Source organism: Malurus melanocephalus, unplaced genomic scaffold (genome assembly GCF_030028575.1).
Source record: "Malurus melanocephalus ecotype Western Australia unplaced genomic scaffold, MMel_1.1 scaffold_134, whole genome shotgun sequence".
Lineage (NCBI taxonomy): Eukaryota > Metazoa > Chordata > Aves > Passeriformes > Maluridae > Malurus > Malurus melanocephalus.
The window spans coordinates 1508475-1523073 of record NW_026623366.1 but is presented as its reverse complement, the minus strand read 5'-3'; the positions used below and the strand labels follow the sequence as shown (position 1 = coordinate 1523073).

General features: G+C 34.9%; 1 protein-coding gene across 1 annotated transcript in view; it reads right to left on the bottom strand.

Moving 5' to 3' along the window:
• The window catches only part of DYNC2H1 (dynein cytoplasmic 2 heavy chain 1), a 142392-nt gene that overhangs the window by 41569 nt on the left and 86224 nt on the right, over positions 1 to 14599 (bottom strand). The window contains exons 81-82 of the mRNA XM_057370832.1: positions 13048 to 13259; positions 11212 to 11316 (exon numbers count right to left, since the gene is read on the bottom strand). Coding sequence (XP_057226815.1) covers positions 11212 to 11316; positions 13048 to 13259 — 317 coding nt within the window. The remainder of the gene's footprint in view (positions 1 to 11211; positions 11317 to 13047; positions 13260 to 14599) is intronic.

Below are 14599 nucleotides of genomic sequence, written 5' to 3'. Positions count from 1 at the left end.
CTACAGATGTCAAAGCAGATACTCTACTGCCATCTACCAGTTTTAAAAGGATGTAGTCTTAGCACAGGAACCACTTCCATGCTTCATTTCTCTGAATGAAACAATGCATCCCTTTCCACAGCTGTTCAAGGAGATATTTCTGGTTTTATGCAGCTTTACAGCTCAAACTAAAATATGAAGCTACAGCTTAATTGTTTCAGTAAATATTGTGAAAGTACTAACCCAGTGCAATGCAGCTATGTCTTTACTGCCTCTTTACTCATGAGAGAGAGCAGGCTTCTGTGGGACAYCCCTTCTGCCAGAACTACGCATTTCCATACTGTTTCTCCCAGCCTGGCTGCAGTTCCCTCATAGCTGTGAAAGTAGCCTAAGACAGAGCTGCCATTAAAACCTCAGTGACTTTCAGTCCCTGACTGTGTCCCTTACCCTCTCTGCAAGAATAGGATTGCTGTTGGGATGAAGTTACTTTAATGTCACTCATAAATCATTCCTACAGCACGTGGATCAAAGAGAGACAGTGCAGCTGTAAGTTTGCTCTTTTGTTGTTCTGTCAGGGCCACTCAAAGCTGCACTTTCACTCATCAAGGATCTGAAGTAGGCCTGAACTCTGTAGAGATACAGAGATGCCTTCTCCATCAAATAAAAGCAAGGGAGAGAAAGACACTGACCCCACCTGCATCTTCCTTTCTACAGAAGCAGATCATATATCATATATCATATATCATATATCATATATCATATATCATATATCATATATTTTTGACAAGAGGAAGACCCTCTGCAGAGCAGGGGTTCAGGAGAGGAAGGAACTCACAGCATGTTGTACCTGGACAGCACAAGCCCTTCTCCTAAAGAATAACTAAGAGTTTTATTTCATACAGGTAAACAGGATACACATTACCTGGAGACCATGATGCTAAAAGGAATGCCAGAAAAGMGGTGGTAATTACCTAATTACAAATCCTGGCAAAATTTAACATTGTTAAATGGCAGCCTGTTTTTAGAAGAGAACAAACTTCTCATGTGCAGAGCACCAATACATTCTCATATACACAGGACTAATCCTATGGAAATTAATAAGGATATCTGAAGCATTACATTGATTCACTARATTGGTAAATATGTTTTTAAAAAGCCATTTTTCTAGCTTTTTCTGATAGAGCACACTACTGTGACTTCCACTCCATTAATGGCACAGCACATTTCTTTCATGAATCACCACAGATGTATTCAAAATACTCCCCACATTTTAAAAGTTATTTTAAAGTGCACAGATCTCTCAATTGCAGRGTAATAATACTAGCTGGCATTACTCATTAGTTTCTACTAGAGACTGTTAGTCTTGTATTTGTGATGTGGGATGTAATAAATGTCAGTAATTATACGCTCTGAAGAATTGAAGGGTTATATAAATGCTAAATTACTTTAAGAAAATACATTTATGTTCATCTAGAATCCATAGTAATAAGAATTTCAGGCAAAACATAAATTGCTTTTCAATAACTAAAATACTTTTAAATAATTATACACACATTACTCTTTGTGACATAATTAGAATTACAGAGGAGCAGTAAATATAAAATTCATGCTCTGAGTCCGTTGAGCTGAATTGTGAAAGAGAAAATTGTGTCTGTTGACTAACATTCAAGAAGCTAAAGCTATCATTACAGCTACACCTTGAGAAATAACCACACCACAGCCCTCCTATCCTACATACAGCAGAAATACTGCAGTCAGATGTAKGACTGCAATGTTGGGTGGACATACCCTAACTTTTCTTTATCTGACTTGGAAAATAACAGCTCTGGAAATTTGGTGTACAGATTCAAGCACAATTCAGCAATTTAAGAGTTGCAGGTGTCCTCATACAGCCTCCCCTACACCTTCTGTCTCTGTTGCTCTCAGAAACAATTTAAAAACCAGCACTGGCACTGAACTAGAACCATASATTTGATCACAGTTTTAGGAAGACAGAGAGCAGTCTTAATCTGAATAAAAACAATGCAAGGAATGGTGAGAGGAGGTACAGAATCAGCCAGAAACTTGCTGAAAATAAGAGCACATCAGAAACTAAATAATTAACCCAATGATAAAATGCTGTCTTTCTGAAGTCACTGAGATCACTGCGATTACATTTAATGAGGCAAAATTTCCTTCATGTTTCCCGACTCTGGTTTGTACCTTGTCTACTTYACTAGATTGCTCTACACTATTCTTCACTAATAGTTTAATATTAATTTTACCTCAAGAAATATTAATCATATAATAAAAAAGATAACTTTTTTTCCTGTAAAGTGTGTCATTTTCAAGTTCAGACAGAAGAGCAAGAGTATTTATTTTAAATAAATACTGTATTTAATAGCTACACTAAGGTCTGGTTAGCTATTCCTTTTGACTTCTGATTGATTTCATTGAAGACATTGTTTCTCTTTAAGTAATCCCATGTATAAAAAGAATACATTCAGTGTGAGATTTCTGTGCTATTAATCCCTGTGGAGTATACATCTGGGCAACATGCTTTTTGCCTGATTTTTCAAACTTTAGATTGTTCAGTTACCACAATTTTCTTAAGTCATCTTGATGTAATGTGTGAATATTAATTCTCTGTGTTGAATTTCAGCTAGAACAATCCTCATGTTTTCAAATGATTCAGCTGCCAYTCATGATGAGCATGAAATGTCAYGGTATGAATCACAGARTGACAGAATTCTTGGGGTTGGAAGRGACCTCTAGAGATCATCRAGTCCAAACCCCRCTGACCAAGCAGGTTCACCCAGAGCAGAGCACACAGCATTGCCTCCAGACAGGTTTTCAGTATCTCCATAAGAGGAGACATTCAACTACAACTCTCTGGCAGCCTGTTCCAGTGCTCTGTYCWCCCTCATATTTAGGAWTTTTTTCCTCATACTCTGCATTTGCCTTTGTTGAACTGCATTTGCTTTCCCTCTGCTCAGCTCCCCAGCCTGTCCAGGTCTCACTGAATGTCAGCACAGCTCTCTATGGCATCACTCACTCCTCCCACATGGACATAAGTATGAATACAGGCACAGATCATTCCTAGGCATTTTAAAATACTCTCTATAGCACTGTGCTCTGTAGTCCTGTAAGAAAACAAATTGATATTTATAGCGGTGATCTGCAAGGTGAGATTTTTACTGAGTGTGAAAAAGAAAACATACAAGCTTTATACTATGTTAAAGAACTGCATAAACAAATTTTTCATGGGAATTACAAAACCTTAACTCAAATTAAGAGTTACCTTTTAGTCACAGAAGCCCTCTTAATACCATTATTTGCAACTGTGCATCTTTATATTTCAAAATATATGTGAAAAAGCTGTATTATTAATGATGACTCCACTAAAGGAAATTTCTAAAGTGCTGGTTCACAGCCAACATTGTAAATGTAAGTAGAAATCATTATTTATATTTACATATATTTGTTGCGAATAGCCATGAAGTAAACTGCAGARTTAAGATTTTGGACTTAAGAAAATAAGACACTGGTTTCATGGGTGTAAGGGAGAAGGAAAACATGACACAGTATAGTAAGGAGAGGGAAAATTCSAGACAGTAGAGTAGATAGCACATTAATTTCAGTTGATTAAAAAGGGGAATAAAGACTATTTTTGAAAGAGCTCCAGAACAAGTTCCCTCATTGTACAGAAAGGTCAGGATTTTTCAGCAGAATGAAGGAGTAAACATGGAGTATCTCAATGGATTTAAAACAACAACAAAAAAAAACCCAAAAAAATAAACAAACAAAAAAAAAAAGGAATCTATTTTTCAAATAGTCCAGTTATCAGTAGAAAAGAAGAAAATAAACCCTCCTGCTTTCTGCATAAGCAACAGCCTAGTAGTTATGGCTGTTTTCTTTAATCTCTTAAAYGCTCATTAAAGTGTTCATTATACAAGTTTTAGAAATGCTGTTGGCATTATTATAAAGCTTGGTCCAAAGTTCAATGGAAAGAAATAGGTAATTCCAAAAGGTGACTCACTCCTTTATTTTAGGTGTCTATCTAAGATGGCACAAATTATTCCCWGTGGCTGCTTGTCTTTCTTTAGTAACAGCAACAAAAAAAAAGGGTAACTAGCTAAGAAGAGCTAGTTTTGATTGAAGTTAAATGAGAGAAACTAGAATGGGGTTTCTTTTTTTTCAATTTCAATTGGCTTTGAATTGGGCTTATMATATTTTTCTATCACAGTAACTAAACATTTAAAAGAAAAACAAGCTCATAAGAAATGATTCAAATATCAGTCAAGGGAATTTAAAGTGGCTTGAATCAATAAATACATCACAAGTCTTTTCTAGCAGGATTTAAACGAAATATCCTCTAAGAGTTGAACTAAAAATCTGACAGAACCTCTCTCTATATATCAAAGATAAACTCTAATTCCACAATATTTGTTTTTAAAATACCATTGACTTGTGGAAAATGTTAGAATAATATCTAAATAAAATATTTGGTATTAACACAGGAGGTATTTTAAGAAATACTAAAACACTAACTGAAGATAGTATCAGTGAARGAAACAGGATTTCAAACATCTACATAATTGACTCCATGGCAGGTATGAATGTGATATTTTGGAGCTGGACTGTAATATACAGGGAGCCTAGATAACCATTAGATTAGGCACCTAATTCTGAGAAAAATAAAGCTTTGTGAGATTACTATCACTCTTAGAAAATATTTTTCATTAGTTTTACTGCCAACCTGTAGTGACTATACAAAAGAGGAATGTCTGTACTGGTAAATAAAAGTGGGAGTTTGTGATTTCTAGTAAGAAGGAAAACGCTCCTTCTCCCACTCCAGATGTGAAATTGCAGAACGAGTAGGAACAGCTGAGGAGAGTGAAGTTCTATCAGCATGTGGACAACTGGGGCCCAACGCATGGTTCAGATCCAGTGCCATTTAGGAAGGTGACCATGCACACGGGGGCTCAGGTGGTGTTCTCACCAATTCTGCTAGTGGGAATGGAATGGAAATAGAGAGGAATGTTAACTTGGCTGCAAAGCTGGTACATWGCAGATATAGCTCTATCTCATATGGCTGGGGCACATTGTTTGAGACAGAGTTAGGGGCAGACAGAACCCATGTGACAAAATGTAGCGAATGAGTGTCTGCCAGCAGGATTGGTGCTAGCAAGCAGAGCTTTAAACTAAACTTATGAGGCAGCAATGACCAAAGCCCAAAGAGAAATGGAGGGGCACACAGTCACAAAAAAGCACCTAGAATATAACATGATGGGTACAGGTATTCCTTCAAATGTGCCACACAGCCAGTCAGTCCTCGTAGTAACAATACAAAGCAGCACATCAAAGTTACAGGAATTGTTCAGCTCTTTACGGTGCTTTCATGAATACCCAAYGGAATCCACAAAGAAATTAGTTAAATGGGACAGAAAAGCAGAATCAATTATTATCAAAAGAGCTGAGATAGATATCTATGGTTAAAAGAAAAAGGAGCATCTYAAGAAACCATTTATCTGCAATTGCTTTCAGATAATAAAAATAATGGTGTTCCTAGCTAGGAGAAGTGAGAGTCATTGCTGTCACTCACTCTGAGACAAAACAGGCAAAGACAAGCATAAAGCTGTGTTTGAGGGAAATTTATCTGGGAAAATTAAATTACTTTATATCCWCTGGCCTGGAGGCATTACACAAAATGCTAGACAGATTTGGATTCTATTTATGACTATAAAATTAGTATGAAAAAGGTTCTTAAAACAAGTAATTTTGTTACGAAATCTGAACCAGCTAAACTGCTGTATCACTGTCCTGGCTGAAAAGAAAATAAAATTACAAAGGACACAATATAGAAGAAATACTTCCAGCAAGATCAGCTGAAGTGAACTGGAACCCAGTTAATATTTAGGTTACAAGTATTCAGAGCTCCATGTTTTTAATTTGTATATAAAATCTACAACTAAATGATTTTATAGTATTTATTTGAAAATTTGATAAGAAGCTACAGTCTGTGGAGTCTTCAACAGTGAGTCCCAAAGGATTATTTTCAATTTGTGATTTCCTTAAGCACTTTGAAGATGTATGGGGTCRGCCTTGACTAGCCACCAGGTGCCCACCAAAGCTGTTCTMTCMCACTCCTTCCYMGCTGRACAGGGAAAAGAAAATGTAAGGAAAGGCTCATGGGTCRAGCTAAGGACAAGGAGAGCTCACTCASCAGTTACCATCACAGACAAAACAGACTTGAATTGCAGAAATGMATTTAATTTATTGCTAATRAAATCAGAGTAGGATAATGRGAAATAAAAACAAATCTTAAAAATGCCTTCTCACCATCCCTCATTTTTTTCTGGGCTCAACTTCACTCCTGAATTCTCYACCTCCTCCAATCYGAGTARGGCTTGGGGACAGAGAATGSRAGCTGTTCTCAGCTCATCACACATTGTCTCTGTCTCCTCACTCTCTTTCCCTGCTCTGGCATGGAGTCCCACTCACATGAGACATTATCCCATGAACTTTAAAAAACAAGTTTCAATTATGCATGCCTGATAAACCTCAGGAGGTCTTAAAAGTGAACTGCAAATCCACAGGCTTGCTTTCCACTTGTGCCATCACTGGGATGCTGTCCTAGTATACAGAAAGACTGAAACTATTCTTTATCTTTGCATGATAATGTGAGAGAGTATACTCATACATGTATGACAATATCAAAAACAACCTATTCTCCAACCTTGCTGGGACTTAATCTGTCTCATATGATACTCCCTGTGAAGCATTATAAATCTGCATATGTAAAAGAATGCTGAATTTCTGAGGAAAGATATTATTAGAATTATTCAACACAATATTGCATGTAGAAATTAGCAATGCACAAACCACGTGATAGACATATTCTTTATCACTGGCAGTCATATTTGAGGAGTCTTGCACAACTTGCCAGTTACTGACTGRCTTTTTTCCCCAAATAATTTACTGTATGAAGAATGAAGAATGTTTAGATTACCCAGTCAACTGATCCTACACAGCTAAAATTTAAAGGCTGAAGCCATTTGCAATAAGTCATATTAGTTCCAGGTATGGTGAATCCTGCACAGAACAGGATAGCTCATACTACTTTTCCAAGTGTAAAAACACATATGCAGGCCTGGTCTGTTTCAGTCTGTAAAAATTCCATTCATCACATAYGATAAATTTTATTTTGATTAAGGCACTTATGTATAGTTCTATTAAAATTATATTGAGGGATGAAATTTGTTTATAAGAATTCATAAAAACACAGAACTAATAATAAGAGGTGAATACACTGGCACCAAAAGCAAGAAGGTCACTGGAGAGATGCCTAAATTACAGACTCTTCTCATTGCACAGGAAGCCTAAAGCAAAACTCCACATATTCTGATTGAAAACTCCACATATTCTAATCATTGGTTATAACTTAGACTGGCAGATTGGACCACCTGAATACAGGACAATACACAGGCAAAAATAAATGTTTATCAGATCAGGAGAAAGGAGCATGACTGTAACTATGTGGTGAGGACTCTTGTTGAGCATGAGCAAACTGGAGTTGCAGAGGTACAGAAAATCTCTATCRGGGTTAGGCAGGCAGAATGAGGAATACTGACTCCTGCAGCTGCACTGCAAGTGGAGTTTTCTCCTACTTTAATTCACTGTTCTGCAGAGAACATAGCAAGAAATGTGACATTATTCATGACCATATACAACATAAGAGATGTGTCAAAGGGTTGTTCTAACATTAGGTGATGCAGAACCAAAGACTATAGTGACTATATAGTGAACTCTATATATATAGACTATATAGTGAACTCTAGAAATTCAGGCTCTAAAAATTTAGTTATCTTTACTACTTAGAGCAAGTAAGCACAAAATTCAGACAAAAGATCTGTCATGCTTCTGAAAAGATCATGTCTTTYTAAGTAAAATGTGTTYTTAAAAACAAAATGCTTACCAGTATGCATTCAATATTAATACTCTCTCAATCACACTACAGAACATTGCAATACTTAATTTCTAGTAATTCAATTAGTAATTGCCGATATAAAAATAATACTGCTAGCAATATTCAGCTTTTAAATTAGAAAAGTTCACTAATGAGAAGAAGCTGTGAATATAATGAACACTTGTAAAGTTTCTGAAAAACGTTCCCTTTTTTATTGCTGTTTTAGGTTTATTTAAACACTAGCACTGCATAGGTTGCAGAAGAGATACCTGCATGACTGCAAAATGCTGCGCTGGGCTGCAGCCTATTACTGCTATAGTGAAGTGTGTTGCTGCAGCAACACAAACTATCACTCCTAGGCATGAAAAATTAATAATATTCATAGAAAGTCTACAGAATCAGTGAAGTAGTGGACATGGTATTACATTTCACCTTTCTAGAGACGTGGCAACTGAGCTCTGGCTATCCTTGTTCATTCACCTTTGCTTTGCTTTAGCTTGGTAATGGATTTCTGAGAAACACTCCCGTTAGAAAACAATTACTCAATTTCCAGTTGTGAACTATGGGATCACCTATAGATCTACAACAACGGCCAAACTGTCAGAAATTGAATGGTAGTAGGATTCACAGTTAGGAATAAGAACAATTCAAGGAAAATCTCGCATTTCTGTTACTTAAATTGCTTAAGACTGAAAGAAATACCACGAACTACTATTAGAAGAATGAGAAAAACTCTCATATAACAGAAAAAAATCCTCTCACAGAATTGTAACTACAGCAGTTTCATATTTTGAAGATTATAATCCATAGTTTGTATTTTATAATCAACACAATGGCAGACCAGGACAGCACAGTGTGAGTYTACATGGAAATGCACTCATTATCTATTTCCCTTCAGATAAGAACTCCCAGTCTATTCTGATTTTCAAATATTAGCATYTTTAACAACTGCAGCTTTTAACAARTTATGTAAGCACAGATGAAATAAAAAAAATAATTAGCAGTCTACAGTGAATCTGAGAGAAAMAAAAGCATTTAAATGGATGTTTATGTAAATGATTTTAAGACAAAACCAAAGAGAGCTACGCTGAAACTCAGAGCATTTATTAGCTTTGTAATAGACATGTTCTTGAGTTCTATCCTATTACCTTCATCCTACTGTCTTTACTTATCTTTATGTTTTCATGTTCTAAAAAAACCACAAATAGTCTGTGACAATACAGCTACGGGTTTAAGTGAACACATATGTTTAAACATATTTACCAGTATTTGATAGTCAACAAATGCAATACTTAAAGGCTTTTTAAAWTTTTTTTCAGTGGATCAGAGGTCTTATACCAATAAGAAATTTCTCCTTGGAGCCCCTTTTTAAGTGACTGTGAGCAAGTAATCAAATACTTTTTTAAAAAAAATATAATTCTTATTCTTGAAATTATAGGAAATTCCAGTTATAGGGAACTTCCAATTGATTTAGCCAAGAAAGGTTGGACCAGATGATCCTTGAGGTCACTTCCAACCTATGATTCTATGATATTTTTCCTTCTATAACTTCTCTGTACATAAGACAGCATGCTCAGGCTGTGCAGAAAATTAGAGAGTCTTGATATACGTGCCAATTCACTTCACAGTTCTCATGTAAGACTTTCAAAGCCATCAACTCTCATGTGTCATATTTCTGACACAACTAATTTACCAGTCAAATAAACTATGCTAGTATTTWAAAAACTTGTACTGTTTAACTGCACTTATACAGTAATTGTGTGTTCTCATCCAGACTTCACTGAAAAGCAATGAAAGAAAAATACAGAACAAAAAAATTAAGCTTTCCTCAAAGTCCTAAAGTTGCTCCATATTTGACCTAAAAGGTATTAGAATGACCAGCAGACCTGGATAAACAAAAGGCGGATTTTCACCTGCCTATGAGTATCACTGAATTTCAAGTCRGGCTGAGGTGCAGCCACTTCTTAGTCAAACTACTCCCTTGACTCTAGGTGATAGGAGCCCAATTCAGCTGTTACACATAGTGCCATGAAAATGTTACAGATAGACAAATATGTGGACCTCCAGATCCACACTCTACCAGATCAGGGTTCACAAGCAGTGGGAATCAGATGTTTAAACACTGGCTTCTAGTGCCATTTTGCCCAGAATTCTAGTTGCTGGCCCAGCAGAACATTATTCACTTGCATCCTGCACTGTATTTCACAGTTCCTAGTAGACTTCTTAAACACACCAAGATTGTAGAAGATCTCCAGATTATACAAGATACCAATTTTTAAGCAACTGAATTGATACCTAAGAGAAGGGACACAATATTAGCAATAAAAATCTTTATCCAAAGAACCAAACGTGTATTGATGAAGACATKGAACTCAAATCACTCCATTGTTTCCCTTCACAGATCAACAAAAAAAAAGTACTGGGGAGAAGAAAAGACACTCAGAACYTCTGGGCTCCCCCAAAGATGAGAAGGAAGCTGCCCCAGCTGTGTCCTTAATAGTACCCAGGATAATGGGTGAACCATGTCCCTCACACAAGCTGTAATTTCTACACACAAAYCTTAAAACAAAGAGGTAAAAAGTGTTTAAGCATTGTCTTCTATTCCAGCACTAAGATAAATGCACTCTCACGTACTAAATATGTRTTCAAATTTGGACTAGAATGCAATTAAATGATAGCTCAGAACTCTTGACTATGATATAGCCATCTGCCATATCTTACAGTTAAATCAATACARGAACTATATCAAATCAGTGAATTTTTAAATTAAGACTTACAACACCCTTGAATTTACTTTTCATCATATGGGAATTTCATTGTGCCATGCCTAAGTAGTTATATGCTATTCTTCAGTGAAGAAGAAAAATTTAAAAAAAAAAAAATTTAAATCACATTTCTAATTAGAATGATGGAATTTTTTGACTAATTGGAAGAATTCTGGAATTTCTGGAAGAATTCTTCAGAATTTCTCATTCAGAAAAAAGCATAAAATCTTAACTGCATTCTGTGTGCAAAACTATCCTACCACTCTTCAATGTGAACTGGATTATACTACTGGAAACTTTATCAATAATTATTTATTTACATTCTAAATGTATATCTTGTAACTAAAAATTAAATGTTATTATATTAAAATATTCTACAGATAAAATTCAACATATTAAAAATACATCCATTTACTCTGACTTTCTTAGGAAATTGTATTTATGAACAGATGGTTGGGTTCTTATGCTTATAATGGCTGCAGAAAAGATTCAGAGGTCAATGAAAAATGCTAACTTTACCTGMGAACTGATCATACGCTGTGATGAACGAGCAATATTAGCTGGCAGGCCAAAAAAGTCAGGTTTATCATCTTCWGGAAGGCTTTCAATAATATTACGATAATCCTGCATAAGAAAAGAACAGACATACCTGAGGGAACTTTTTATTTCACTCATGAAAATTAACAATGTATATGCTGAAAAGAATTTYATTAAGTGCATAGCACAACACAAAGACAAAAATAAATATATAAGACATAACATATTTTGGTAATCTTATTTCTAAATGTCTTTATTTTATTTATCAGAAATTATCTTCTTTTATATTACATTTCCACTCTAAAAGAGCAATAAGCAACTCTGATTATAATGATGCCATCAAATGAAAGCAAAAGTATGCCTGGACTGTCCCTGAAAAGTAGGTTTTTGAAAACCAAAAGGTAAGATTAATGACAATATAAAAAAAATAAAAATAGTTTGGTATTTGAAATTCTAATAAGAGTATAATACATATTTATAAAATTAAGAGCACTCACTTCTATTTAAATCTAGGAAGATAGTAAGAAAGTGAAAAAAATCACTCAAAGAAAGTGAAATAGTTTAGGTAAAAATAGGTTTGCATAATCATTGGAGATGCAGAATAGCATCAATAGTGGTTACAGTGCAATAGTCACTAGTGATGCTCTCTTGCACAAAACAGAAAGAGGCCTTGCAGACAAAGGCAGACTAATGGCGTTGGACATCTCTTTCATTGTGATTTAAAGGCAGAAATATTTACTGTTTGAAAGGCTGCTGGCACCCTGTTGTGTACATGGCACTAAATTTCATCTTTTCTGACAGGAGCATGTGCTGGATATGCACAGCTCACTTTAACATGGAATCTCACTTCAGAGCTAACAACAGTAGCAGAACTCTASACCAACCACTGAGGAAACACAGAGAACTGTAAATTCTTACAYAAGTAATCATATAAGATAGCAAGAGATATTAAATGCTGTGCAGGCTGGAAAAAAAAATTCATCTACTTGACCATATTATACTTGACCATATTATCTACAAGTACAGTCGGGTTTGTTTATCCCTTCTGTCTTTATGATATTAACACAGCACATCTGTAGTAAATAAAAAATAACAGTGACATTAAAGAAATTTGAAAAAAAACAACCCAAACCAAATCTAAACAGTCAGAATCCAGGTAGAGATTCCAAATGACAGCAATTTACTTTAACTGGGATAATACTTTTTACAGCAGTTTGTAGYAGAGGTCTACTATGGAGTCCTCCATTAAAATGCAAGTGAATCTTAATCACAGTAACAATAATAATTATATTGTGAAAGGATGGGGAGAGATCAGTTATTTAGACTGTCGAATTCCCTCTCACACTAAAGAAATACTGAAGGATAATCAGAATCATATTCATCCCCAAATAAAACATCATATACTCTTCCATGGCCTGTCAGCAGATTGTCAGAATGTTCACATATTTTGGAAACAAGGAGATATATTTAAATTTTTCTTTTTCATCCAGAAGTTGTGGGAACATTTAGCAGTCTTAAAATAAACCAATGTTATCTTAATATATTAATTATATAAAAATGTAATTATATCCTTGTCATAAAATAACCCAATTTCTTTCACTCAATTCTTTATAGCTATACTGCTCTGCACCACAGTCCAATCAGATATTATAAAAAAGAAGAGTGACTGAACTGACAAGAGTTAATGCTCCACACAAAGGAGCTTATTTCTGAAGAAATAGAGGTATCCTTTGGATTGTAACTTTGGTTTTCTTTGTGGAAGTGTTTCAAGGATAATTCCTGAAAAGAAATTATTTATTAGATGAGATGTATACCTACCAAAATACTGCAGGAATTCGGTAAAGAGATYGAACATGGGAAACTACTCATCTTCTTGCCTCTGGTATTTAAACTGCCAATGATTCGTGAATTGAAAAGCTGCTCCAAGTAGGACCGAAGAACCCTCATATCRAAGTAATTATCTACACGGCCTCCATAAATTGCATGTTCAAACAAGCCATGAACAAATTCCCACTGAAAATCTTTGGAACCTATTAATTAATTAAATAATTAATATTAGGTTTTTTWATCACTGGATAGCATTGCATTATAAGCATTTCTTCTTGTCACTGCAGTTCTTCAGAGAAATAAAAAGAGATGAACACATCAAATAATTCATTTTTAAATGTTCTTCTATATGACCAAATAGTAAAAGCTGCAGAAACTTGAAAGGGTTTGTAAATATTTGTCATTGATAACATGAACACTTATGGTATTGCCAATGAAGTACTAGAAATTTTACTTTAGCCTTGAAATGATTTCTGAACCAATTGGTTGTATGCATTAGTGATATGCATTTCAGAAATGACGCTACAAGAACTTCAATTTTGCGTTCCTTTGTCACCATAAATAAAATTTTATACACTATTTTCTACCATGGTACCACCTGATCTCATAAAATAAACTGACTGCAGAGCAGACCATGCTCAAAATAGGTAAGATTATTGGAAATACAATCTTTTGAACAAGAGGTCCAGATAGATACTWTGCAAATCATTATACATCACACAACATAGCACATAAATTTAAGCATATTACAAACAATTTCCTGGTCAGATTGATGTTGCACTAGATTACTCTGACCTAGCTATATTCAACAAGTTCAAATATCTTATTTTTCCTCCATTCTATCATAGTTGCCCAAAATAACAACATGACACAATGACCTACTTATATCCTATAGATTTCTTGTGCAGGTAAAAGCTTGATCAGAAAGGCAAACCCTAGAGTCCATTGCAAGAGGGAAGTTGCTGTTAGTTTAACAGGGGCTTAACTGATGTTAACTGTTGTTTCCTAATGCTTTAATCATTCTTTCATAAGAAAATTTATTTTCACAGTAATAATTAATTATCATTGACAGTTAATGATTCAGTCTCTTTACATCACTGTGTGGTTCATCTGTATAACTAAGGTCTAATTTCAGAAGTATTAATCCACAAATCCCATTTAAGTCAATGACTGTAAATTATTTCTATATCAGTTCCTAACTATATTTTGAAATCATACAAAACACAAAATTTAAAAAAAAATTACCTTTACCATATTAACTATTCTTAAGAAATTCTTACCCTGCTTAACAGAATAATGAACTGAAGTTTATCTAATACTGAGTTTCAATATGAAGAATTCTTTCATATTCAATTCACATTCAATTAATTTACTCAATCCTTAGGGGAACTCACACTGGAAAGGAATGGAGACACAAGATTTCATCCTCCAGGCAGCCTTTTATTTCCTGTTTCTTCCTCTGGACTCAAGAAGCTGAACAGAATACCTCTTGGGCACCAAGAAATTATTGTTTTATGCAATCACTTGAAAATGGATTTATGAT